The 27,839-nt window shown below is 35.4% G+C and overlaps 1 protein-coding gene across 1 annotated transcript in view; it reads right to left on the bottom strand.

Moving 5' to 3' along the window:
* THSD7B (thrombospondin type 1 domain containing 7B) overlaps positions 1–27,839 on the bottom strand; it is a gene marked incomplete at its 3' end in the record, with an annotated part of 392,396 nt that overhangs the window by 67,259 nt on the left and 297,298 nt on the right. Inside the window, exon 3 of the mRNA XM_019661345.1 lies at positions 22,078–22,888. Coding sequence (XP_019516890.1) covers positions 22,078–22,888 — 811 coding nt within the window. The remainder of the gene's footprint in view (positions 1–22,077; positions 22,889–27,839) is intronic.

The following is a 27,839-nucleotide window of genomic DNA, read 5'->3' as shown; positions in this document are numbered from 1 at the left end:
GAGGTGGGGGGTTCTATGAGAGAACATCGGAGCTGTATTTTAAAAGATTAAAGTATAGAAAGAGTATTTTAAGAAAACAGCATATTTGAAAACTTGATATAACATTTTGTGGAGATGGGAACCAGTAGTATACTACAGTTGGATAAACTGTTTCAAAAGAACCAACTGTTAAATGTTCAGGAATTTTGCAAGCCAGTTGACTTCATGTAAGTCACTTAAACTGGCCATGGTGGGAGTATTTATACTACTGATATCAGCAAATGCTACAAATCAAGCCCCTGACCCCTGACCACTGAAGACTGGTACTTAAACATTTACAAGCATGCCACTGGGGGAAAGTGAAAGCCAATTTGTCAATTGTCATAAATTTTTCAAGTTATGAAGCATAAAGTGAAAAGAGGAAAGTGGAAAGTGGATAGATATTAGGAATGTGGGTTGTTCAAAAACAGGTCTGGAAAGGCTTTGTATCAAGGACTAAGGAATTTGGATTTAACTGAGCATTAAATAATTTTAAGAGGAGGAAATTCAGTTAGGCTCACATAGGAAGATATTAATTGACAATCTTTTCCTTTTTTCTACTTTCTTTGTGTTAGCCTTTCCCTTATTCAATCAAAGGTAGTCATTACTTTGGGGGAAGAAAAGGATAATTTTGACAGGAATATAAATCAAAGAAAGAATCAATGCTCAAATACTGACTTTCAAAAATTGGGCCTATGGAATCTTGTGGAATAATGAGCTCTAGAAAAGATTTGGTAACAGTTCCTCTGTATGTGTCTAAAAAGACAGAGAAGTATTAAAATATTTCCAAGTTTCTGACTTGTGAAAATATGTAGACAAGGGAGAAATGGATTGTAGCAGGAGGTGTGCAGGGAGAATAAAGCATGCTCATATTTGGCCATATTGGTGAGTAAATTACAGTGATATTTCCATATTGATATCCTTCATGAAGCCATGGAAAGTTAGCATGGCTTTCAAAACTCACAATGATATGAGATACACTTTTGGTCCAATATTTTATTTTTGGTCTATTCAGATATTATTCCTTTCAAAATGAAAAAGGCAACATGTACTTTATTACCACTAGTCACTTCAGTGTGACATTCTGGGACTTGGGATCAAGACACACTAGGAAAAACCCCTCTTGAAAGTGTCCCCCCAACATAGAATGTACTACCACTGTGCCATATGGAGCTAATGGGAGGGGGGCACCTCTTCTTGTTGTAGTACACAGCTGGAAACTGTTCACCAACAAGGAGTTTCTAGGTTTGGGCTTTCAGAAATTTGTTATCGGCTGAGTTGTGAGCCCCCCCAAATTGGTATGTTGAAGTCCTAGTCCCCAGTACCTCAGAATGTACCTCAGAATGTATTTTGTTAAAGCACCCTGAACAAGCTGATACAGAAATCTAATAAAGTTCTTCAATTTGTGTATGTTTTTAGAAAGAGTTACAATTTCCAAGATGGACTTCTTTCTTTCATAAAGAAGGTTCCATACTATGCAATTCTCTATCTACCGTTGAAATGGTGTTTTGTTTCTTCCCATTTACCATTTTCATTCTCTGTTGCTCATTGTCCCTGAACTGACTTCCCCTATTAGAGCAGTAGAAGAAGGTCTAACAATACAAGTGGAGTTGCAGGGATTAATCAAGGGTTCTTGTGTTTTTGAAAGGGCTCCTCATCCTTTTGCTTAGAAAGGGGATGTGTTCCACTGATCACATATTTACTTATTTTTAATGTTATTTTCACTAATCTGCCTTATTGGTTATATAAAGTGATAATCATCATAAATCACAGGGCCCTGGTCTAACTTGATCGGTGAGATTTCATTTTACAGGAATATTAGGATACTAAATGGTGCATCAGAATGTCTGGGTCCTGAATTTTGCATCACAATACATTAGCATGACCCGAGTCTCTTGGCTGTTTAGTTTCATTGCTGCAGGAAAAAAAAAAAGAATAAAATGTGATCAGCTCACGCCCAGAGTTGTGGTGGCTTTTAGTATAAGTAGAATCTACTTGTAAACTAAAGTCCATAACAAAGATTCTGTCTATACCCAGAAATGAGAATTGATCTTTCTAGAGAAGGTCATGTGCCTTTGAAAGATTGAAAGCTCTTTGATTATAGGTGGGGCTCATCAAATAGTAAGCATTACTGCTGACTGATTGTTCAGAACTCAGACCATTTTATCGGGAACCCTCAAATGTTGGTTTACATTGGCCTTTACTCTTTAGCTCACCTTTTTTCCAAGATAGGAATCCTCCCATCTCTGGTGGCATGTGGATAGCACTGGCTGTTAGCTTTGTGAGAGCTGATCAGAGAAAGAAAGCTGCCAGGGCACTCTCACAAAGTATGTATGGATTTTCACTGAACCTGCATTTTCACAGGATGATGCTTCACACTTACACTATGTTCTGTAGGTAAGGGAATAAATTTAAGGCACATTAAACACATTCGTCCTCAGAGTTATTTACTGCCTATGATTCTTAAGCCTTCCGAGAATCTTGAGTTACAATAGAATAGGCTACACTGTAGGAACACATAAGCCTCAAGTCTCAATGGTTTAACAAGATAAGTGTGCATTTTCCTTTCACATACAGTTTGATGCTGGTTATTCACCTCTCGTAGAAGGTACTCCTCTACCTGAAGACTTAAGGATCCGGTTTGTACCTGTCTTCTAGATTCACCATCTAGAATATGTGACCTTCAAGTTCACCTTTAGAAAAGAAAGCAGGAGGATGGCCCAAAGTGATTTATGATTTTAGTCTAGAAGTGGCTTACATTACAACTGTCCACGTTTCATTGGTCAGCTCTCAGTCAAATGCATCCAATATAACTGCAAGGAAGACAGTGAAATATCTTTCTGTGTGCTGTGGAGGGACAAAAATGTGATAAACCATAGCTTTGTGCCTGTTACAGCTGTGCCATGTAAACTGATTTGCTTCTTGCAGATCTTTCAACTGCTAAGTAAATTACCACTCATCCATCTGCTTCCCAGGACCCAAATCTGGTGGCATTTCTTTTTAGCTGTTATATCCTTTCCTATTATATCTGTCCTTGAGAGTTTATCAATTTTTAAATGTCTTTACTGTTATTTAAGTGGGGCTTCAAAATATAGCAGTAATGAATGGTTAGGTTTAGTTTGCCCTATTTAACCTGAAAAGATAGTTGACAAAAAAAAAAAAATCTTTGCTAAAGTCACATAATAATCTATTCTATAGATTAACAAATCCCTAAAGCACAGACTGTACCTTTCAGATGGAAAAAAAAAAATACTAGCTAAAGGAAATTAAGAATGTATGAGTAAAGTATTAAATTCTGAAAGTATTTTCATTTCTATTAATCTTATTTTAAATTACATAATATTTGTTTACAGAATTTCATACTTCCAATATAGATTTTACAGTTTGAAAAGCTATTTTTATAGAAGTGAAAGTGCAACTAACTAAGAAAGTACTTTAGAAACCTTAAGAAAACAGTGGGCCATCCAAAAGCACAGTTATTCCAATTATTAGCAAAACACTGCTATCCATATGGTAGCAATTTACACAAATTATAGCATAATAACAAAGGAATAGTTGGTTCTGGAGCTTACAAATTGTAATTTAGAGAATGATTGCAAGATGAAATCATGAAAATAACACCAGGGAATAAAATGTGAATGGAGAAATAAAGAGAAATGAACCAGAACTGAGACAGGCTTAAAAAGAATAGGTTTGAGAAAATAGACGAAATATATGCTATTTTTTTAAATGATTTTGATTCCAAACAGGTAGCATCTTTCTGCCATCAGTCAAATGAATAGGAATAGTTTTTTTAAAAAAATAAATAAGAATAACCTGAAAAAGAAATAAATGCACATACCAAGATTTATGTGAAATATCTGGCTGCTTTAGAAACTAAACTAAAAGTGAGCTGCCTATTAAAGATAAGATTCAGCAGGTAAAGACATCCGAATAAGAAAAATTTTTAAACATTGTCTGGCAGACTACTTTGAAAATGTTTAAGAAATAATTTTAAATTACTGAAAAAAATATTAAGGATTACTGAGAAATTTTAGCTGGAAGATTATGAGATTCCTTTTCTCTCTAACCTCCTTGATTAGACAAATTAACCTGAGGTAATTTATGTCTTGTGTAACAAAAATAATGTTTGTGTTAGATTAGAATTTATACATAAAGGGGACCACTGCTTGAGATATATAACCTTTTTCTTTAATCCTCAATAACATAAAACTGAGATATTAAAATGTCTCTTAATTTCTTACTTTGATTTATACCATTTTAAACTTTTTAATAGTTAATAAATGTAAAATCATGCACTAAAGCTAAAATAGCAACATTGAAATTATATTTTAAATATGCTGCTCAGTTGCTTCTGTGGAATGGAGAGATTATTCTACAGATATAAGCACACAGATATCCTGAGATAGTAAATCCTTGAGAAGGAATATCCTTGAGAGTGATATTATATCAAAATGAAATGTTTTTAGTATTGTGATCATTTCCTGTTACTGGAAAACATGTTCAAGAGAGATTTAAAATGCACTGCAAGTCTCAGAATAAAATGGATTTTATCTTCTCCAAACTTTTTAAAGTACTAAGAATGATATGTAGCTACATATTTGTGAATGTGGTGAACGTGTGTGTGTGAACGGTTAGAGACGAAAGCAACATCAACAACCATCTTAAGGTCTTAGCCACTACTCTCATTTTACAGAGAAGGAAACTGGTATTAAAAAAAGTTATGTGGTTTTCTAACAGGCACACAGGAAAAAAACTATAGAATGACCAAGATTAAAATTAAATTCTTCTGTCTTTTAGGACAAAATTCTGTTTACAGTTAATCCATGTGAGAGTTCTATTACAAGCTCAAATTTATAAGACCTGAAAGTTGCAATGAGAAGAAAAAAGCCTATCTTGACTTTCAGGTTTGGAAAACAGTGGCAGTTGTTAGAACCTCAATTTGTCCTACCACTACTGCCCCCAAAAACTATCACCAAGAGAAAATGAAACACACATTACCCTTGTGTTCACCACTACTACCGAGGACAGAAAACATAAACAGACACACACACACACACACACACACACACACACACACACACACACACACTCATGCACACACCTTCAAATCACATGTAAGCAGAAAAAAATTCTATCAGATTATCCACTGACCACCTATGGATGCAACTTACTGGATATGTAAGAGATTCCATAAAAAGGACTACAGAGAAGTAAGAGGCTTTGAAGAAATACAGACCAATCATTTCCAGAAAAGGAGAGTTCACTAATAACTTCAAAATATTGAATGCAGGTCAGAAGTTGATAACTCACAGCACAAATACTGGGGACCCTGAAAGGGTGCAGGACTCGAAGGGACAGTCTTGGACAAGTATTCTTTTGAAGGACAGTCCTATATCGAAAGAATGGCTGGTAGTCCTTAGAAAGGAGGCAACAAATGGAAAGAAGAAAATAGTGAGGAGAAATTAAGGATCCTGCAGAAACAAAGGTGAAACAAGGCACATCAATCTTTCCCCACCACCGCTACCTGCAACATCTACAAATGAAATCTCACAAAAGAGGGCAGAATTGACAGAAGGGGATGTCCTTGAAATAGGAACTGTTCAAGAAATGAATAGAAACAGGAATAAAGCAGACTACATCCATTCAAAACAACAATGAAAACTCAGAAAATGTGAAAGATTTTCTGCTGGTAAGAAGTCTCCTTCAAACAACTAGGGACAAAGCAGAAAAATACTGTATTAGAACACACGAAACTGCGATGACAATCCTCACATAAACATTTGGAGATGTATTTTTAAAATCTACATCGAAAATAAAATACAAAAACTAAGACCACAATGGGGGAAAGAGGAAGAAATAAAATGAGGACTGAACTCAGGAAGAAAATAGAAGGGAAAGAAATCATTTCAAAAATAAATGCTGAATTACAAGATGCCCAAAAAAGAACAAATTCCAATAAAAACATAATATAGGGCACTGAAGGAAAAGCGTGTATGTGTGGGGGGGGGGGAAGGGGGAAACAAGAAGAAATAAGTGAGATAACGAAGTAAAATGGGTCAGAGAAAGTAGATGAAGTAGAAAATAGGCAGGGAGGTCCAACATACATACATTACATGTCCTTGGGGTGGGGAGAGAATCAATACACTGGAACAAAATAATGTTTACAATGCTATTCTCAAAAACACTTTCCAAAAATAAAAGACCTGAATAAATACATTGAAGGGACTCACCAGATACCACAGAAATCTGACCCAGAATAATTAACTGCAAGACACATACTAGTAAAACTAATAGACTTTAAAGATGAAGAAAAATAATCAGGTTGTCAGACAAAAAGATAAAATAACTTCCAAAGACCAAAAAAAATTAACTGGCAACAGACTTTTCAAAAAGAACATATAAATGAAAGCTGCAGTGGAGTAGCAATATCCAACATAAGTGAAGAGAAAATATGAACCAAGAATGTTATAGCCTGCTAAGCTGTTATTCAAATAATTTTTAATCTTCCAAATTCACTAAATACTGTAAATTGTGACTTTCCAGAGAAATCTACTGAAATTTGAGTTTCGTCCAACCAAGACAGTTTGGAAAGATTTGGCAAAAGGATCAAACTTAAGCATTTCATATATATTAACTGTAAAGTTCAGATTACAATGAGAATGGGGTCATGGGTAGAAGAATAACATATAAACATTACATGTTCTAACAAGTAGAAATAATTCACCTAACAGATAAAAGGACAAGGGAGAGAAAAAATGGGAAAGTAGAATAAGAATATAGGTAGTAAGTGGTAGTCATTTAAAAATGATAAAATACATAGTAATAGATAAGGCTAGAAGCCTACAATGGAAAACACTTTTTTCTTAAGTGAGTGTAGAATATTAATAAAGATAGGTTATAGATTATAACACAAACAATCCATAGGTTCTATAAAGTAGAACTATTAGTAGCTATAATCTCTGCTTATAGTGCAATAAAACTAAAAATCAAAACTAAAACAACAAAAACAACCCCAAAAGTTCTTATCTGGAAATTAAAATATTTTGCATCAAACAAATCTTGAGTGAAAGGGGAAATACAAAAAGAATTTATAGAATTTTTGAAATAAAATGATGATAATAAAAGTACTGCATGGGGCCGGCCGAGTAGTGCGATGGTTAAGAACTGGTTTGGGACACCAGAGGTCCCCGATTCGGATCCCACATATAAGGGCCAGTGAAACTGCCCTCTACAGCTAAGATGCTGAACAGCAGCTCAACCTGGAGCTAGGCTGCCCTGAGTCGCCAGCGACGGTGTCGGCTGGGAAAAAAAAAAAAAAAGTACTGCATGTTCAGAATCTATGGGATCTATTTAAAGCAGTGATCAGAAGAAAACTGGTCATCCTAATTACATACTACCCAAAATATTCTACAATTTCAAAACAAACCCTATTAAAATTCCATTGGCAATTTTCACAGAAATAGAACAAGTAATCCTAATAAATGTAGGGAGCCACAAGAGACCCCAAATAGCCAAAGCAATTTAGAAAGAAGAACCAAACTGGAGTCATCATGCTCCCTGAATTGAAACTATACTACAAAGCTATAGTAATTAAAACAGTATGGTACTAACATAAAAACAAATGCCTGGATTAATGAAACAGAATAGAGTCCAAAATAAATCCATGGACGTATAGTCCATTTATTTACGATAAAGGAGCCAAGAATATACAATGGAAAAAGGACAGTCTCTTCAGTAAATGGTGGTGGGAAAACTGGACCAGCTACATGCAAAAGAATGAAATTGGACCATTATCCTACACCATACACAAAACTCAACTCAAAAAGGATTAAAGATTTGAATGTAAGACCTTAAACTATAAAGCCCTTAGATGAAAACACAGGCAGTAAGCTCCTTGGCCTCCATCTTGACAATGGTTTTTTGGATGTGACACCAAAAGCAAAGGCAACAAGTTTACAAATAAACAAGTGGGACGGCATCAAAGTAAAAAGCCTCTGCACAACAAAGGAAATCATCAACAAAATGGAAAGGCAACCTAACAAATGGGAAAAAAATATTTGCAAAGCATATATTCAATAAGGGGTTAATATCCAAAATATAAAAAGAACTCATATAACTCAGTAGCAAAAATAAAAAACAACCTGATTAAAAAATTGGCAGAGGATCTGAACAGACATTTTTCCAAAGAAGACATACAGATGGCCAACAAGTACATGTAAAGATGCTTAACATCGCTAATCATCAGGGAAATACAAATCAAAACCACATTGAGATATCACCTTACACTTGTTAGAATGGCTATTATAAAAAAGACAAGAAATAACAAGTGTTGGCAAGGATGTGGAGAAAAGGGAACCATCATGCATTGTTGGTGGGAATGTAAAATGGTGCAGCCTCTACTGAAAACAGTATGGGAGTTCCTCAAAAAATTAAAAATAGAACTACCTTATGATACAGCAATTCCACTTCTGGGTACTTATACAAAGAAAATAAAAACATTAATTAAAAAGTATTTGCAACATTATTGATTATATTCTCCATACTGTCTTTCATATCCCTGTGGCAATATTGTAGTTACCTATTTATGCTGTCTAATCCCTTCCCTTTCTCCCTCATCCCCACCCCCCTCCCAACTAGCAACCATCAGTTGTTCCTCTGTGTCTCTGAGACTATTTCTGTTTACATTACTCATTTATTCAGTTCTTTAGATTCCACAAATAAGTGAGATCATGTGGTATTTGTCTTTCTCCAACTGACTTATTTCACTTAACATAATGTCCTCTAGGTCCATCCATATTGTTACAAATGGTAAGATTTCATTCTTCTTTATAGCTGAGTAATACTCCATTGTATAAATGTACCACAATTTCTTAATCCAGTCCTCTACCACTGGGCATTTTGGTTGTTTCCAAGTCTTGGCTATTGTAAATAATGCTGCAATAAACATAGTGGTGCATATATGTTTTTTGAATTAGTGTCTTGGGCTGCTCTGGATAGATACCTAGGAGTGGAATTGCTGGGTCATAAGGTAGTTCCATATCAAGTTTTCTATCATACCTCCATACTGATCTCCGTAGTGACTACACCAACCTGCAGTCCCACCAAGAGTGCACCAGGGTCCCCTTTTCCCCACAACCTCACCAGCACTTGTTGTTTGTTGACTTATTGATGATAGCCATTCTGACCGGGGTAAGATGGTGTCTCATTGTGGTTTTTATTTTTTGTAGGGTGTCAGATGATCACATGTCTTGTTAGGGAGACCACTTCATGGACAGTGTAGATGCCTGACCACTACACTGTACATCTGAAGCTGAAGCTGAATAATAGTGTATGTCAACTATAATTCAATATGTATATAATCATGGGATGTGGAGTATAACATGGGGAGTGAAGTCAATGGAATTGTACTAGATATGTATAATATCAGGGGAGTAGATTGGGGGTGGGGGTTGTCACTTTGTGAGGGGTGAAAGTGTAACTATTGCATTGTTTTGTATACCTGAAACTAATTTTAAAAAAGCATTTGCACACCCATGTTCATTGTAGCATTATTTATAACAGCCAAGGCATGAAAACAACTTAAGTGTCCACTGTCAAATAGATAAAGAAAATATGACATATGTACAATCACCATATACAAGAACACAGTACAAACTGACCAAAAATTCAAATGTAAAAAATAAAATTATGCACACTAGGAGAAACTGTAGATACTTTTAAACTGGGTGTGGGAAAGGCCTTCTAATATGACTAAAATTCCAAATGATGAAAGAAGAAAGAAAGAAAGAGAAAGGGAGAGAGAGAGAATTTGCATTAAAAAAAAATCCTCACAAGCAAAGTCAAAAAGCAAATTGCCAACTATGAGACAAGATGAGAACATATATGACAGATTCAGGGTTAATAAACCTAACTTCAAAGATTTGAAAATGAGAGAAAAGACAAAACTTCCCACAGAAACACAGGCAAGCAAGTTAAACAACTTACAAAATGATCTATAAATATGTCCCCTAAATATATGGATAAATGTTCAAATTCACATGTATAAGAGAAACAGAAATTAAAACTCTATTACAATAACATTTCTCACATTTCAGGCTGGCAAAAAATTCAAAGGCTTGACAAAATAGTCTTTGTAAATTTTTTTATGGGAATACAAGATGGCATCACTCCCATGAAGGAGAATTTGGCAATATTTAACAAAATTGATATGCATTATCATTTATCCAGCAATCGCACTTCCAGGAATTTATCCTGAAGATACACATACAACAACATCAAAATATATAAGCAAGAGGTTATTCACTGAGGAATTATTTGTAATTGCAAAATATTGTAAACTACCTATATGTACAAGCATATGAGTTTGTTCAAATAAACTGTGGTATACACACTCAATGATGTTCTAGGCAGCTGTACACAAAGTAAGAGAAAGATCTTAAATAACTGGTAAAGAGCAATTTCCAGGAAATAATAAGTGAAAAATAATTCAAAAGACTTTATATAGACTGCAACCCTTTATGTAAGAAAAAAAGTGAAAATGAGAAAATATAAAGAAACACAGAGAAGATAAACTAGAAAACAAATAATGTTCATTATCTACAGGGAGTAGGAGACACAGAATGAAGGTATTTAGGAGGGAGTTAACATTTCTCTGAATCTAACTTTATGTATTCTTTTGACTTCTACAAACATGCTAATGTTCAATATGTTTTTTTAATAAATCAAAGATAATAAGAGGAAAATAAAATCTAAAACTTAGAGAAAACTAAAAAAAAAAAAAGAGGGAAAGAATTCCCACCACCAACACAGCACAAGCAACAAAATATTCCCAATCACTTTCAAAAACCAATTATGAAAATAACTTTTTTGTTTGGGGTCTGCAGTTGTTTATATTTTGGGAGGGATAGGAATAGAAAATTTCTTTCCAAATCTACTTTGGTAGTAGAGATAAAAGGCAAACAAACAAAATAACAATAATATTTGAGCTTTAGCAATGATGTTTATTTTATAGTCTTAAATTTTATTACCCTTCACGAACTCCTTTCAGAAATCACTATAGTAGCCTGAGCATTCAAGGTATGTCACGAATGTACCAAATGTCCATAGCTCTTAAAAGATTGCCCACATCAAATGTTTCTCTATATTAAAGTAAAAGTAAAATCCATTCATCTGAATTGCATTCACCCAAATAATAAATATGAATCACTTTCCTGCTCATAAACAGACTGCTTAGTCCACAGCTCAGATTTCATAACTTAGATCTACTTCTACATTAAAAAAAATGTGTGGTGAACACACAATGTGATATATACATGATGTATTACAGAATTGTACACTTGAAACCTATGTAATTTTACTAACCATTGTCATCCCCAATAAATTTAATTTTTTAAAAAGGCACTTCAAGGACCCAAAAAAAAAAAAAAAAGATTGGAAAAAAACTGAATATATGAGGTCTGCAATTAAGTTTGTGAACTCATCCTAGAAAAAGTAGAAGACTACTTCATTTAAGTTAAAGTATTATAAAAATTCAATAACAGTATCACTGATATCTGAGAAAAATTATGAACAGGCTTTAGGACAGCTATTTTTAACTGTAAAAATGGATTCTCAAAAAAACCCTTGTCAAAAAGAAGAGAAAAAAATATGATATGCAAAGAGACAATTAAAAACAAATATCTTTAAACCCAACAGGCAAATCAATGATTAGGGAACAGAGTAGCACCCAGTATAATACAACTGCCTGACACATTGTAAATCTAACTGTGAAGAGAAAATCCCTGAGGAGATCATCAAAAGTCACACTAATCAATGGAAGAGCTAGTAAAGGCCAATAATTAAACATCTGTGGTGTCCTAGATTGATAAGGTGTCTCTCCAGCAAGGCACAAGCAGGCACTTGCATTACAGAAGACAAGACAGGGTCTTTCTATTCTGAATGATATAGCAATCAGCCATTGTCACAACCAAAACAGAGAAAACAAAATGGTACTTGTCCCTATAGCCTCAACAAAGTCCATCAAAAGAAAAGTGATCTAAATGTAGATAGAAGTACAGAGTAAAAGGAATCTAAGCTTTAGCACAATTTTTAATGATTAAGGGAAACTTAAAGTTCATCCTAGAAGTCAATAGACACAAAAATAACTGTTTTCTAAAATGCATTAGATACACAAAAAGAAAAATGTGTACTTTTCAGAGATGGATTTGAGCCTTTTTAGCAAAAATCTTAGTGGACAATGCCCATCTACTTCATCCAGTTGGAGTGAAATGAGACAACTGAGTCAACACCACGACCTCATAGCTGTCAAGGGTAATGTTTCTGTTTATTGCAGAGGAAGGTAGAGAAATAGAAATGTCCCCACTGAACAACATATTTTCATAGTAACCTCATCATTTCATGATAGTATGTAAGTAATTTCATAAAGCTTTGATGACTAAATGAAATGAACAGTATAGATTTCATGACATAATGTTAAAAAAAATAGTTGTTTGGATTCAATATGCTGCTTAGAACTCAAAGGAGAACATGGTGACTTCTGGTTTCCATTTTGCATCTAAGCAGCCTGGAAAATATCACTGCAGTCATCACAACAACCACAAAAAAGTCTGAAGCAACAGGAAAATCAACAACTTTCCTTCGATCCCTCAGAAAATTGTAATCACAGGGTAGATGGCTATCTTCAAAATTAGAGAGACAATACATGGATGCAGAGAATGACAAATGATTGGAGGAGAAGCTTGGGAGAAGAAACTGCCACTGGAACTAAACTTAAACCGTGATTGACAAATAGCTGGTGGTTCAGTGTAGACAGGCTTTTTAGTTAAAAACCCCATGGGGGGGGGGGTTAATCCTAGTAGAGGTCCCACATTTTCATGTGCATCACCTCCACAGATTCTCACAGTGAAGAGAAAACCCTACTCATGTTTCCAGCAGGGCGAAGGGAAAAGAAGCCATTTTGAAATATACTAAGAAAATTCTTCTTGAAAAAGCCTACTCTCAAACTATTTTACCAAAATTTAACCAACTGGGGTTTTACCATAGCCTAACTGACCTGAGGGAAGGAAAATACCCAATTCCAGCCTCCTCTAGCCTTCAGGTATTACTTAAGAGGAGAGGAAGGACTAAGAAATATTCGTGAAGGCTATATCCTGGGGAATAGGTTCAATAAAAGATTAAGACCTAATCAGAGGACTGTAAAATGCTTCCCTCAAAACTTAGCATATCAGCAGTAAGACCCCTGTATAATAACAGGAAATTGCAACAGAAAGAACTGCATGTCCCAGACCTTGTTTAAGAAGAAGTCTCTAAGGAAACCCAAAGACAATAAAGAAGGAAGGGAAAAAAGAAAAAGGAAGAAAGGAAGAAAGGAAGAAAAAGAAAGAAAGAGAGAGAGAGAGAGAGAGAGAGAGAGAGAGAGAAAGAAAGAAAGAAAGAAAGAAAGAAAGAAAGAAAGAAAGAAAGAAAGAAAGAAAGAACACCAGAGGAATATTTTAGTCTGTAACCTAGGGCTATGGCAAACATAGCCTATCCCCCAACCAGATAAATACAAAACTCACACTAAAAACCTGTTTATCTCAATTACTTTTATCCAATATATCATGTCTGGCTTTTAACAAAAGAACACCAGTCTTTCAAAAATACAAAGCACAGAGTTTGAACGATCAGAGCAAGACTCAAATTCAGACTAAGATAGCAGAAATTTTCGTATTATCACACTGGGAATGTAAAACAACTATTATTATATGTTAAAGGCTCTAATATAAAAAAATAGACAATATGCAACCAAAGATGGGTCTTACAAGAAGAGAAATGGAAATTCTATAAAAGAATTAAAAGGAAATAACAGAAATCAAAACCACTTGAAACCAAAATGAAGAATGCCCTTTGATTAGCTGTTTCATAGAGTAGAAATAACCAAAGTAAGAATCACTGAGCTTGAAAAATTGTCAATACAAACTTCCCAAACTGAAATGTAAAGATTAAAAACATAAAAAAAAAACATAAGGACATAATAGAATATCAAGAACTATAGGATAATTACAAATGGTATAACATCTATGTAATGGGAATACCAGAAGAAAACGAAAAAGAGAAAGGAACAGAAGAAATGTTTGAAGTAATTATGAGTGAGGTTTTTCCAAAATTAATGACAACCAAACCACAGATACAGAAAGCTCAGAGAAAAAAAAGCACAGGAAAAATTTAAAAAAATATATCTACACGTGGGCATATCATATTTAAACTGCAGGAAATCAGAGAAAAAGAAAACCTTAAAAGACGCTGGGGCAGAACAGTGAGGGGTGAAAAAACACCTTATCTATAGAGAAGAAAGAATCACAACAGATTTCTTATCAGAAACCATTTAAGCAAATAGAAAGAAGTGTTGAAAGAAAAAAAAAACACAAAAAAACCCACCAACTAAAATTCTAGTTATCTGTAAAAAAATTTTTTAATTAAAAAAAATATATATATACATACACACACACACACACACACACACACACACACACACACACACATGTTTTTTAAAAGTGGATAGGTAGCAGTGTGGAGGTTCCTCAAAAAAATTAAGAATAGAGGGCCGGCCAAGTGGCACCATGGTTAAGAACTGGCTTGGGACGCCAGAGGGCCCCGGTTCGGATCCCACATATGAGGGCCAGTGACACTGCCCTCCACAGCTAAGATGCTGAACAACAGCTTAACCTGGAGCTGGGCTGCTGTGAGTCGCCGGCGACGGCATAGGCTGCAGCCCCTGTGGCAGTGGGTTGCCATGGGCTACCGTGTGTAGCCAGCAGCCAGCATGAGCGGCCAGCAGCGGCAGTGAGCGGTCATCCAGAAGCCTGCGACTGATCAGCCTCACCCGGGAAGAGCGCAATGATGGTGCCAACTTGGGCCAGTGAAGCAACGTCCTCCACAACTAGACTGAAGAACAAAAAAAAAAACGACAGCATCTTGTCTGTTCCCTTTCCCCACAATTCCCCAGCACTGTTCCCATCCCCCCAATTCCCCAATTAAAAAAAAATTAAGAATAGAATTACCATAAAACTTACCAATCCCTCTTCTGGGTATCTACCCCCAAAAAACTGAAAATATTTATCTGTGAAAATATATGTACACCTATGTTCATTGCAGCAATATTCACAGTAGCCAAGGCATGGAAACAACTGAAGTATCCTTCCATAGATGATTGGATAAAGAAGATGTGGTACATACATGCAGTGGAATATTGGTCATAAGAAATAAAATATTGTCATTTCTGATGACATGGATGAATCTTGAGATTATCATGCTAAGCAAAATAAGTCAGACAGAAAGTCAAGAACCATATGATTTTACTTATGTGGGATATAAAACTGAAAGCAACAGGGCCGGCCGAGTGGTGCATTGGTTAGGAGTTGGCTTGAGACACCTGCTCTGAGCAGCAGGGCCCCAGTTCGGATCCCACATGAGGGCCAGTGATGCTGTGCCTTATACAGCTAAGATGGTGAACAACAGCTTGACCTGGAGCTGGGCTGCCGTGAGTCGCCAATGATGGCATAGGCTGCAGTGGGGCTGGTTGGCAGCTGGCGTGCGCTTTCGTGAGCTGCCGTGAGCCGCCGTGAGCCGCCGTCCAATGACAGGTGAGTGACTGCCTCACCCAGGAAGAGCACAGTGATAATACCAACATGGGCCAGTGAAGCGACGTCCTCCACAACTAGACTAAAAAAAAAAAAAAAAACTTGTCTGTTCCCCTTCCCCCAATTCCTCAGCGATGTTCCCCACCCCCAATTCCCCAATAAAATCTTTTTTAAAAAATCAAAACTGAAAGCAACAAACAAAACAATAAACAAATAAAACCTCATAGACACAGAAAGCAGTTTAGTGGTTACCAGAGGGTAAGGGGGGAGGAGGTAATAGAAGAGGGAAAAGAAGGTCAAATATACGGTAATGAAAGGAGAATTGACTTTGGGTGGTGAGCACATAATGCAATATATAGATGATGTATTATAGAATTGTACACTTGAAACCTATATAATTTTACAAACAAATGTCACCTCAATTAATGTAATAAAAATTTAGAAAAATAAAATAGAAACAAATGTGGAGAAATAAAGACTTTCTCAAGCAAATATTGAGGGAATTTGTCACTAGTAGACCTGCCTTGCAAGAAATGTTAAAAGAAGTTCTTGAGGGAGAGAGAAGAAAATTATATACATATATAAATAAATAAATAAATTATTTATATATATATATATATATATATATATATATATATGTTGGAAAATACAAAAAAACTGTTGGAAAAGGAATAAAGAGGGTAAAATAAATACTTCGTTTTTTCATAATTGATCTAATAGATAATAATTTGTTCTAAATTTTAATAACAATGTATTTATTGATTATAGGTTTTGGATAAGTAAAATTAATACCAGCAATGTTACAAGGGATGGGAAATAGGGACCGAAAATATTCTGTATAAAGTACTTGGACTATATGCAAACTGGTGTAGTGTTATTTGAAAATAGACTTGGATTAGTTGTAAATTTACATTACAAACTCGAAAGCAACCACTGTAAAGTTTTTTTAAAAAAGTATAATCGATATATTAGAAGAGGAGTCAAAATGACACAATATAAAATGTTCAACTGAAATAAAAAAAGATGAAAAGACAGAAGTCAATAAGTGAAACTGAAAACAAAGGCAATGAATGAGAACAATAATAAACGCGGTAGATATTAATCCAATTATATCAATAATAATTTTAAATGCCAATCATATAAATATATGAATTAAGGAACTGAGCCTATCAGAGTGGATAAATAAATAAGATCCAACTTTATGTTATCTACAAGAAACACTAATATAAAGACATGATAAAGAAAGATATACCATGATAACAGTAATCAAAAGAAAGCTAAAGTAGTTATATACTTTCAGACAAAGCAGGTTTCAGAGCACACAAAATTATCAGGGATAAAGAGAGGTATTACATAACAATAAATGGTCAGTTCTCCAAAAAAGACACAGCAATCCTTGATATGTATGTATCTAATAACTGATAGAATTGCAAAGAAGAATAGATAAATCCACTCTTATAGCTGGGCACTTCAATTCCTCTCTGTTACTATTGGACAGATCCAACAGGCAGAAAATCAGTAAGGACATAGTTGAACTAAACAGCACCATTAATCAAGTAGATATAATTGACATTTATAGAATACTTCATCCGACAATAACAGAATACATATTCTTCTCCAGCTTACACAGAACATTCACCAAGACAGATCACATTTCTGGGCCATGAAACACAACTTAACAAATCTAAAAGAATAGAAATCATACAAAGTATGCTCTTAGGACACAATGGAATTAAACTATAAGTCAATAACAGAAAGATAGCTGGCAAACCCCCAAATACTTAGAGTTTAAACAACACACTTTTAAATAATACATGGGCCACAGGAAAAATATCAAGAAAAATTAAACAATATTTTGAACTAAACCAAAATTAAAATTTATGGGATGCAATGAATGCAGTACTAAGAGGGAAATTTGTGTCATCGAATTCACATATTAGAAAAGAATAAATATCTAAAATCAATAACCTAACCTTCCACCTTAGAAAACTATAAAAAGAAGAGCAAATTAAACCCAAAGTAAGCAGAATAAAAAAATAAATAAAGCTGGATATATAATATTGGAAACAGAAAATAAATAGAAAAAATAACTAAAATCAAAAGCTGGTTCTTTGAAAAGTTCATAAGCCTCTGAATAGGTTAACAAAGAAAAAAAAAGGGAAAAGATACAAAGTACTAATATCAGTAATGAAAGAGGGGTCATCATTAATGGTCCCATGGACATGGTCCCAAGGATAATAATGGAACATTCTGAATAAGTCTATGCCCATAAATTTGATAAAATAGGTGAATGAACCGATTCCTTAAAAGACAATTTGCTAAAATTCACATAAGGAAAAATCTATGATCTGAATAGGTCTGTATTTATTAAAGAAATTCAATCAATAATTAAAAACTTGTCAAAACATAAAGCACCAGGACCAGATGAGTTCACTGTGGAATACTACCAAATATTCAAGGAAAAAAATATATACCAATTCTCTATACAATTTATTTCAAAAAACCAAAGCAGAGGATATATTTCTCAATTCATTCTATGAGGTGAGCATCACCCTAATATCAAAACTGGACAAAGATATTACAAGAAAGGAAAACTAAGACTGATATCTCTCATGAACATGCAAAAATTATCAACAAAATATTAGCAAATAATATCCAACAATATATAAAAAAGAAAAATACATTGTAAGTGAGTCTGACTTATTCCAAGTATGCAAAGCTGGTTCAACATTTGAAAATCAATTAATGCAATCTACCATACCAACAGACTAAAGAAGAAAAATCATATAATCCTATCTGTACATGCAAAAAAGAGCACTTCACAAAAACTAACACCTATGCATGATAAAAATTACCAGCAAACTAGTAATAGAGGGGAACTTCTTCAACTGGATGAAGAACATCTACAAACAAACAAACAAACAAACAAACAAACAAACAAACCAAAACAAACAAAAACCTACAGTTAACATCTGGTGAGAAACCAGATATTTTCCTGCTAAAATCAGGAACAAGGCAAGGATGCCCCTTCTCACCACTCCTACATTATATCACAGTGGAAGTCCTAGAGAGTGCAATAAGACAAGAAAAGGAAATAAAAGAATACAGATTGGGAAGGAGGAAATAAAACTGTCTTTGTTTGCAAATGATGCATTTGATACATAGATAATCCTAAAGAATCAACAAAATAAAAATAACAACAAAAGCCTCCTGAAATTAATATGCAATTATTAAAAGATTACAGAATACAAGGTTAATACACAAAAGTCAATTGCTTTCTTGTATACCAGCAATAAAAACTTAGGATTTAAAATTAAAAACACAATATGTTTATATCTACACCAAAAATATGTGAAATACTTAATTATCAATCTAACAATATATGTACAAGATCTATATGAGAAAAAGTACAAAACTCTGATGAAAGAAATCAAAGAAAATTTAAATAAATGGAGAGATCTTCCATGTGCATAAGCAGAAAGATTAAATTTATCAAGATGTTAATTCTTCCCAAATTGATCTATACCAGAGGTTGGCAAACTGAGGCTCGCGAGCCACATGAGACTCTTTGGGTAAGTACGTTCAGTCTCAAAAGTTTGCCAACCCCTGGAAGAGCCAATCCTGTCCCTCTCACAACAATTTAAAAATTGTTTGAGAGCCATAAATATATTTTCACATAATCACCATTATGTGAATAATATCTTTTAAAAATTTTGCAAATGAAACTAAGATAGTTTTATTTTCATTTTCAATTTTACTTCAGAGCCACAGTTCGTGAGGTGCAGTTTGCTAAATCCTGGTGGCTCATCCGTCTCAAAAGTTTGCCAACCCCTGATCTATACAGTACAAAAATATTTTTTCTGGATATGGAATAAATGAGTCTGAAGTTTATATAGAAAGGCAAAATACCCAGAATAGTCAATGCAGTACTAAAAGAAGAAAGAAAGAAAGAAGAAAGAAAGAAACAAACAAACAAACAAAGAAAGAAAGAAAGAAAGAAAGAAAGAAAGAAAGAAAGAAAGAAAGAAAGAAAGAAAGAAAGACAAAGAAAGAAAGAAAAAGAGAAAAACCTTCTGCTCTGCTAAAGATATTAAGAGAATGAAAAGACAGGTCACAGCAGACTGGAAGAAGGTATTTTCAAGACACATACATGTATCTGATAGTGGACTGGTACCCAAAATATAGAAAAAAAACTGTTAAAACTCAACAAAAAGAAAATAACTTAATAAATAGGAAAAAGATCAAAGCAAACACCTCACCAAGGGAGATACACATATGGCAAATAATCATATGAAAAAATGCTGAACATCATATGTCATTAAGGAATTTCAAATTAATATAAGATACCACTATACACCTATTAAAATAGCTAAAACCCAAAACATTGAGAACACCAAATCTGGCCAGAATGATGTGAAGTAATCAGAACTCACGTTCATTGTTGCTGGGAATGAAAAATAATACGTCACTTTGGAAGACAGTTTGACAATTTCTTACATAACTAAATATATACTTACCATAATATCCAGGAATTGTGCCCATTGGTATTTTCTCCAATGAGCTGAAAGCATATGCCCACATAAAAATTTGCACATGAATATTTATAGCAGCTTGATATACAATAGCCAAAACTTGGAAGCAAACAAGATGACCTTCAATAGATGAATGAATAAATATTGTGGTACATCCATACAATGGAATATTATTCAGTGGTAAAAAGAACTGAGCTATCAACCCATGAATAAACATGAAGGAAACTGAAATGTATATTACTAAGTAAACAAAACCAATCAGAAAAGGTTATATACTGCGTTATTCCAACTATATGACATTCTGGAATAGGCAAAACTATAGAGACAGTAAAAGATCATTGGTAACCAGGGGTTTGGGAAGAGGAAAAGTTAAGAGCAATAGGCAGAGTACAGGGGATTTTCAGGGCAGTGAAACTCTTCTATGTGATACACTAATGGTGGATACAAGCCATTACATGCCATTATACCTTTGTCCAAACCCATAGAATGTACAATACAAAGAGTGAAATCTAATGTACTATGGGCTATAGTAATGTATTCATATTGGCTCATCCATTGTAACAAATGTACTACACCAATAAAAGACATGTGTACAAAACTATGTATGTGTGGAGGGGAAGTTATGAGAAGATATATGAGAACTCTCTATTTTCTGCCCAATTTTTCTGTAAATATAAAACCATTCTAAAAAATAAAGTCTACTAAAAAAAAAGATAGAACATGGTAAAAACTAGCAAACCAAAAATGAAAACCTTCTATATAATAATCTAATGTGGAATATTAAGAAAATAAGGTTTTTACAAAATCACACATACATATTCAAACAACAATCACCCAAATTATCTACTAATATTTTGGTCTTCACAAAGGCAGGCAATAAAAAGCAGAAAATCACTCTTCAGAGTACTTGCCAATTGTATATGGCATAAATCATAATAAAGCATCACAGATAAAATATGCTCATTTGTGAAGTCAAATGAAAAAAAACAAAAAACCATCATATCACTTTGTCCTTAAATAACAGAGGTAATCTTTTGTGCCTCTCCCAGCCAGCTATGGATTCCAAGAAAACAGTAACCGATGGTAACGATTAATTCTAAAGATGAGTGTTTCATTGTTTAGTAATTTAAGTACTATTGAACAACATCTTAAATTGGAAGAAACTTGGCAATATACCAGTGCCTCCATTTAAGACCTTCTGGGAGAAAATTAAACAAATATTATGAGCTTACATCATGATGTTTTATACTGCATTTTAAAATAAAACAATTACAAGTAATTGTAAATCCTAAACTATTGCTTTTAAAAGTTTTAATTTATTCCCTTCTATGAGTTTGTAATTCTAATTGTTACTGCGCAAGTTAATAGTTTTATCAAATCAATGCCAAAGAAAACAGTCTTGGGTTAACTTATTGATATTATTACTACTATAAAAAAATCTACATCTCACATGTAAAAGAACCTTCTTAATCATGAAAATAAACTAAACAAACAAAAACAAAGGAAGTTTAAAAAACATAAAAATTATGAAAAACTATATTTACATAATTCCTATCACAAATTCAATAGTGAACTTGGTTATCATTATACTAAAATTGTCTTTTGTTATTATAGTAACAATCAACATTTTGTTTTAACTGGTTGCTATTTGATAAGATGTGTAAATATATGACTTATCCTACATAGTTGCACTCCAATTGTGCTAGAATTCAGAGCATTGCCTGGTCTATACTTAGGAATTTTTATAACTGAAATTGAAAAGTTCTCAAATGAAACTGCTAACAACCCAAATCCCAAACCTCATTACAACAGGGAAACCCTTTGTAGAAAATCATAAAGAAACCTTATAAAATTATACTGTACAATATTTAAGTTAATCAAAGATATAAACATGGAAGGCCTCCTACCTTAACATAGCATTTTTTCCGTCACTTCTTGTACACCAAACCTGCCGGGTTTGATAACCTATCTCTAGGTCCCAGGGCTTGGAATGGTGATGTGGTTTGTAACTTTGATGTCTAAAGGTGACTCGCTCCTTTGAATCAGAGCTAAAATCCAGAACACTTCTTCCACTTAGGTTAATTTCCTTAAGATGAGGCAGTGTACATTTACTCCATGGTCCAACTTTAAGGCTAAAAGTATATTCCTGTTCCCCAAGAGGACAGGACACGGGAGCATCACAGGCTCTTGACTCAGTCAGATTGGGACACTGTGAACCTCCATAGAGAGGGGGAGCAATGGCCACACGAGTTCTGTGCTGCAATTGCTTTCCACATCCGTTGCTACACTTGGACCATTGTGAGAACTCAGATACAACACAATCACGGGGGCAAGGAATGAGGCAAGCTTGTTCTGTGGGGGGCTGAGGGGCAAAGTGTTCACATATTTCATTTACAACTATGGTTCTGTTCAACTTCTGAATACAGTGCACAGTCCGGTGCTGCAGTCCATGCTGAGCTGTCACGCAATCTGCAGTCCGAGGCTTGGCTTGGCCTAGGGCGTTAGGAACAAGCACACAGTGGTGCCAGTCAGAAACCTCCCACCGGAAGAGGTCGCTGTGCCAGTCACAGACACGGAAGCAACTTCTTTCCTTTGGAGGCCTGTTGTTTTCATCACAGTTAGACAGGTGACTTGTCCACCCTTCAAAGTGGAAACACCACAGTGCACGAGTTTGGATTCCTCCTGGCCCACAATCTCCTGTACACCTTCCCCAGGGACCTACAGGCAGAAAAACAAGGGTGTCAATTTACTCAGATTCCATTCCGCCATCCACACAAAAATGGGTCAACCTGCACACTTCCCAAGATAGCCATGTGACATTATGAATTTTGGTGGGCAGTATAATTTAGTGGTTGAGAATATAGACTCTCCATCAATTTTCCTTTGTTGAAATTCCCGTTATATCTCTTACCAGCAATGTGAACTTGGACAAATTATTTCAACTTTCTAAGCCTTAATTTCCTTAACTACATAAGGGAGAAGTTAATACAAGCACTGACTTATAGAGCATTTCTGAGGATCAGTGATATAATGTGGTGCCAAGTAGACAATACACGCTTAAAAAATGACTGGAATCATTGTAATTATTATGTTCCAAAGCCTATATATCTAACTCGATATTAATACTTTCTAGTTAGGCAGAGTTTCATTTAAAATAAAAGTCCTAATTCCAGGTTTTAATAAAGTAGGATTTATCATGTTTCCAATTCTTCAGGTCATACCCTAAATAGCTCGGAAGAGAAATAAGTTATAAAAAATAATAATAATAACCTGCCAAAGCATCTTAAATATATTTTCATTTTGTAAGCAGTTGTGCACAGTTTTCATTTATGCTTGCAGAGTGGACTGCATTTAAAAAAAGAAAAACTCTGATTCATGCAGGGGGGAGAGGAGGAAGTCAGGTAATAAAAGAAGTAGCAGTAAATTGCCTATGGAAATCCTGCTCCTATAATCCGTGAAATATATCCATTTTGATTTCTGATAGGTATTGACTCCAGGTAAAGCTTCCAACATAAGTTTGTAACATGCCAAATCTTTAAATCAATGAGTTAGTTTTTTAGGGAAAGAGTCCAAGAAATGGACAGATGAAAAAGCTGCCAATTGATGTTTCTCACATTTTTTTTTCTACGTCTAATCTATAAACATACCAGTTGGCTTATCCAGAAGGCTGAGCATATATCTTTTCACAAGGATAAACAATCCTATTTTGTGTCAATAGGAGAAAAAAAAATGTTTCCTCTATTTCACTTTACTTAAGTATGTAATATGAAATTGAAAAAAAGTTTATCAGCTGAATCATGTAACCTTTGCCCCCATACTAGGGTTGTGATAATCATAAAGGCAATTCATACCCCGAGAAACATTTTAATTTACATGGATGACAGAAAGGAGGTCCAGTCTTTCTCTTCCCCCAAATCTGATCAAACACTCACAATGCCATTTAATTATTTATTTCATGGAACCTATTTTCATGCACATTCATTACATTTCTAGGAAGAGTAAATGTGTACACAGTACTATATGCATTTAGGAAGAAACATATGCATCCCCAGAGAAATAAGTATTTCTGTTTGGAGCCACATGCTATAATGAGAGTCCATCACTTTAGCAGTACAATGGTTTTGGGGTTCTAATATACAGTCTTCCCAGTTCTTCCTCATAACTTTTTTCTGGATATGCAAACCTGACATTTTAGACAATACCATGTTAGTCAATAGTATCAATGACTTCTGTCACTTTGTGAGAAACATTAACATAGAAAATACCCTCTCTTCTTTCAGTACCCCCACACTAGAGTCTCCCATTGCTGAAATGGACAGAGAAGATTCGTTGGAGTAACTCAGCTTTTACTCACCAAAATGCCCTTGGGTTTGTCATACACTCCCCCAGGCATGTTGTCCCAGTGTTTCTCATGGCCCAATAAATGCACGTGGAAACTGGTGCTCTCAGCACAAACTGATTTAATTAACTGCACTGGTGCTTTCCTCCTAGATCACCCACAATTCTGTACTTTATAATACTGAGGTCTTCATTGTGATATGAAAGTTATTTGCAGGCTTCACATTCCCATATGTTCTGGATCACTTTTAATTTAAATATGCCATCCGTTGTCCATCATATGACTATAAATGCAAATTTTTATTACCAAAAAAAAAAATCACCATGATTACTCAGTAAAGAAATTTCAAAAAAATATATATATATGATTGTAAAACTCTTTTAAAATCTAAAATCAGCCTTGAGTTATATAAAACAGTTATTGAATAAAATGAAAGGAAGCTTTGTGTAAAACACTGGATCTTAAAGGAATGGCTGTCAGTTTATCTCTATTTATTTAGGTATTAAATATAAACAACTTTTCACTTAGATTTCTTTTTTGTGAATATTGAAGAAAGATTAGAAATGTTGAGCTATTTCTAACCAACTTGAAAAAGTTAATATTAAATTTAATTCATCTAGAACACCTTACAATGTGATCCTTCCTACTTTTAAAGCATTTGACTAATGAATTTTGTTATTATTAAAATGTTGTTTTCTTCTTATAGGTTTTTCCCCTACCTTCAAAATTGTGAAGGTAGCTCATTTTTGTTCTTTGGAATCATTAATATTTTAAACATTATATGCTACTGATTCTTTCCTTAGCTTTCACATCCTCCATCTATACAGAATTTTACCAAACAGGAAAAAATTTCCCAGGTCAATGGAAGGCAAAAGATAACTATTAAGAAATAATTATTACCATTTATTGAAGGTTAGCAGTTGTGCGCTGGGCTAGACTGGTACCAGGGTACTGTTAAATACTTAGAAACTTTATCAGGTGGCTGTTAAATAATTCATAGTTGGAAATTAACCACGGTGGCAGGATTTATACCAAACTACAAATCAAGGCAAATCAAGATTTATTTTCCTTTCTTTCTTCCTTCCTTCTTTCTTTCCTTCCTTTCTTCCTTTCTTCCTTCCTTTTTTAAACAAGAGCCAGTATATAGTACACCACTCTTGACTTGCCCAGTGCCTGTCTCCCTTCCTTCCTTCCTTCTTTCCTTCCTGTTCCTTTCAACAGTCCTATGTGGTGAGGCTAGGGAGCACATTTTATTAATTGGAGAAAATAAAGTTCAGCGAAGTAACAGAGCACACCCAATGTTACACAGGCAGTACATGGTTGACTAGAATGGGACTCCAGGTCTGTGTGACTCCAAGCTTGGTCTCTTGCCCTATATGTGAAAAGAGCCTTTTCTTCCAGTCAAGATGGCAGAGTAGGTAAGTGCTGTGCTTGCCTCTTCTCGTGACCACTTCAAAATTACAACTAAACTATAGAACAACCATCATGGAGAATTCCCTGAAGTCTAGCTGAACAGAAATCCTACAACTAAGGACATACAGGAGATGCCAACTCCAGAATGTTAGGAGGGGCTGGTCCTATACTCATGTGTAGCAGGTAAAAATTGGGAGGCATGCCAGCTCCACACTGGCCCCACCAGCCCCGGGTTCTAGTGCCAGGGAGAGAAGCCCCATAACCTCTAGGTGTAAAAACCAGCAGAGATTGAGGCTGAGTGAGACCAAGGGTTGCAGAAGTCCCAGTATTCCTCTTAAAGAGCCCATGCATGGACTCAATTGGTGACAGACTCACTTGCTTTAACCCAGCGGTTCTCAACCTTCCTAATGCCGTGACCCCTTAATACAGTTCCTCATGTTGTGGTGACCCCCAACCATAAAATTATTTTCATTGCTACTCTATAACTGCAATTTTGTTACTGTTATGAATTGTAATGTAACTATTTTTTTGTTTTACGATGTAAGTATCTTTTTGTCTTAGGCGACCCCTGTGAAAGGGTCATTCAACCCCCAAAGGGGTCACGACCCACAGGTTGAGAACCGCTGCTTTAACCTCCAGCACTGAGGCAGCAGCTCAAAAGGCACCAGGGAGGTATGGGAGGAACTGAGTTATCCGGCTTCAGGGAGAGGGCTGGAGGGGCAGCTTTCTCCCAGGCAGAAATGCTAGCAGAATCCATTGTTTCTTTGTGCACCCCCCCCCGCCTTTCTAGTGTGCAGACACAGGCAGTTGCCATATCTGAGTCTCCATTAACCTGGTTAACACCATTCACCCCACTCTGGTGATTCCCTGAAACCCTACTGAATTCAATTTCTGGGTAAACCCAAGCCACTTTCAGTGGCTTTTCCACACGAATGGCATGTCTTGGCTCATGCTGTAGAATATCCTAAAATCTCTCAAAGTTACACAAAACCCAAACAAGTAGCATATGTTGGATTGTCTCATACCCCATGCTGATCAGCCTAAGACTGGTGCTAGCAGCCAGCCTCAGTTTGTAGCTTGGCCTCTCAAGGTACCTTCAAGCCCAGCACAAGTGGCAGTCATCTGCACATTGCTTATTGGCTCATGCCAGGTGGCACCAGGCAGGGCACAGGCTGCAACTGAACTTGGGCTGTGGGGGTCCCCTTCCAGAAGGACATAGGTTTGGCACACCTGGTGGCCAGCTTCAGAATGAGCTGGAGTATCACCTGGCTGCCTCCAAGGACAACACACCCAAAGGGCAAACAGGGCAGACACCAGAGACCTGCTAAAGTGAATCCTGCTCCATAGGGTCAGCCCCTGCATAATAACGCCTCCACTGTAGCCATGGCCATTCCTCACAATCAGCCTGAGGGTCAGTCCCTCCCATTGACATGCAAAGAGCAAACAAGGCTCGACTACAACAGGAGAGCACACACATACTACGAAGTTACACACCTGGAGCAACTGGTTCAGGTGACCAGGGAGACTGTGCCACTGGGCCCCACAGGACACCTACTACATAAGGCTGCACTACTAAGTCAAGGAGACATAGCAGCACTACATAGAAACAAACACAGGGAGGCAGCCAAAATGGGGAAACAAAGAAACTTGTCCAAAAATAATAATGATAATAATAATAATAATAATAATAATAATAATAAGCTCCAAAAAAACAACTAAACAAAATGCAGACAAGCAATCTACAAGACAGTGTTCCAAAACTGGTTATAAGAATGCTCAATGATCTCAGGGGGAACTTCCACAAAGAGACAGGAAACAGGAATGGAGATAGAAAACATAAAATACAACCAGTGAGAAATAAGGAAATCAATAACTAAAATGAAGAACACACTAGAGAGAACCAACAGTAGATTAGAT

Source organism: Hipposideros armiger, unplaced genomic scaffold, assembly GCF_001890085.2.
Source record: "Hipposideros armiger isolate ML-2016 unplaced genomic scaffold, ASM189008v1 scaffold_345, whole genome shotgun sequence".
Taxonomy (NCBI): Eukaryota; Metazoa; Chordata; class Mammalia; order Chiroptera; family Hipposideridae; genus Hipposideros; species Hipposideros armiger.
The sequence above is the reverse complement of the archived record's forward strand: the minus strand, read 5'-3'. Positions and strand labels throughout refer to the sequence as shown.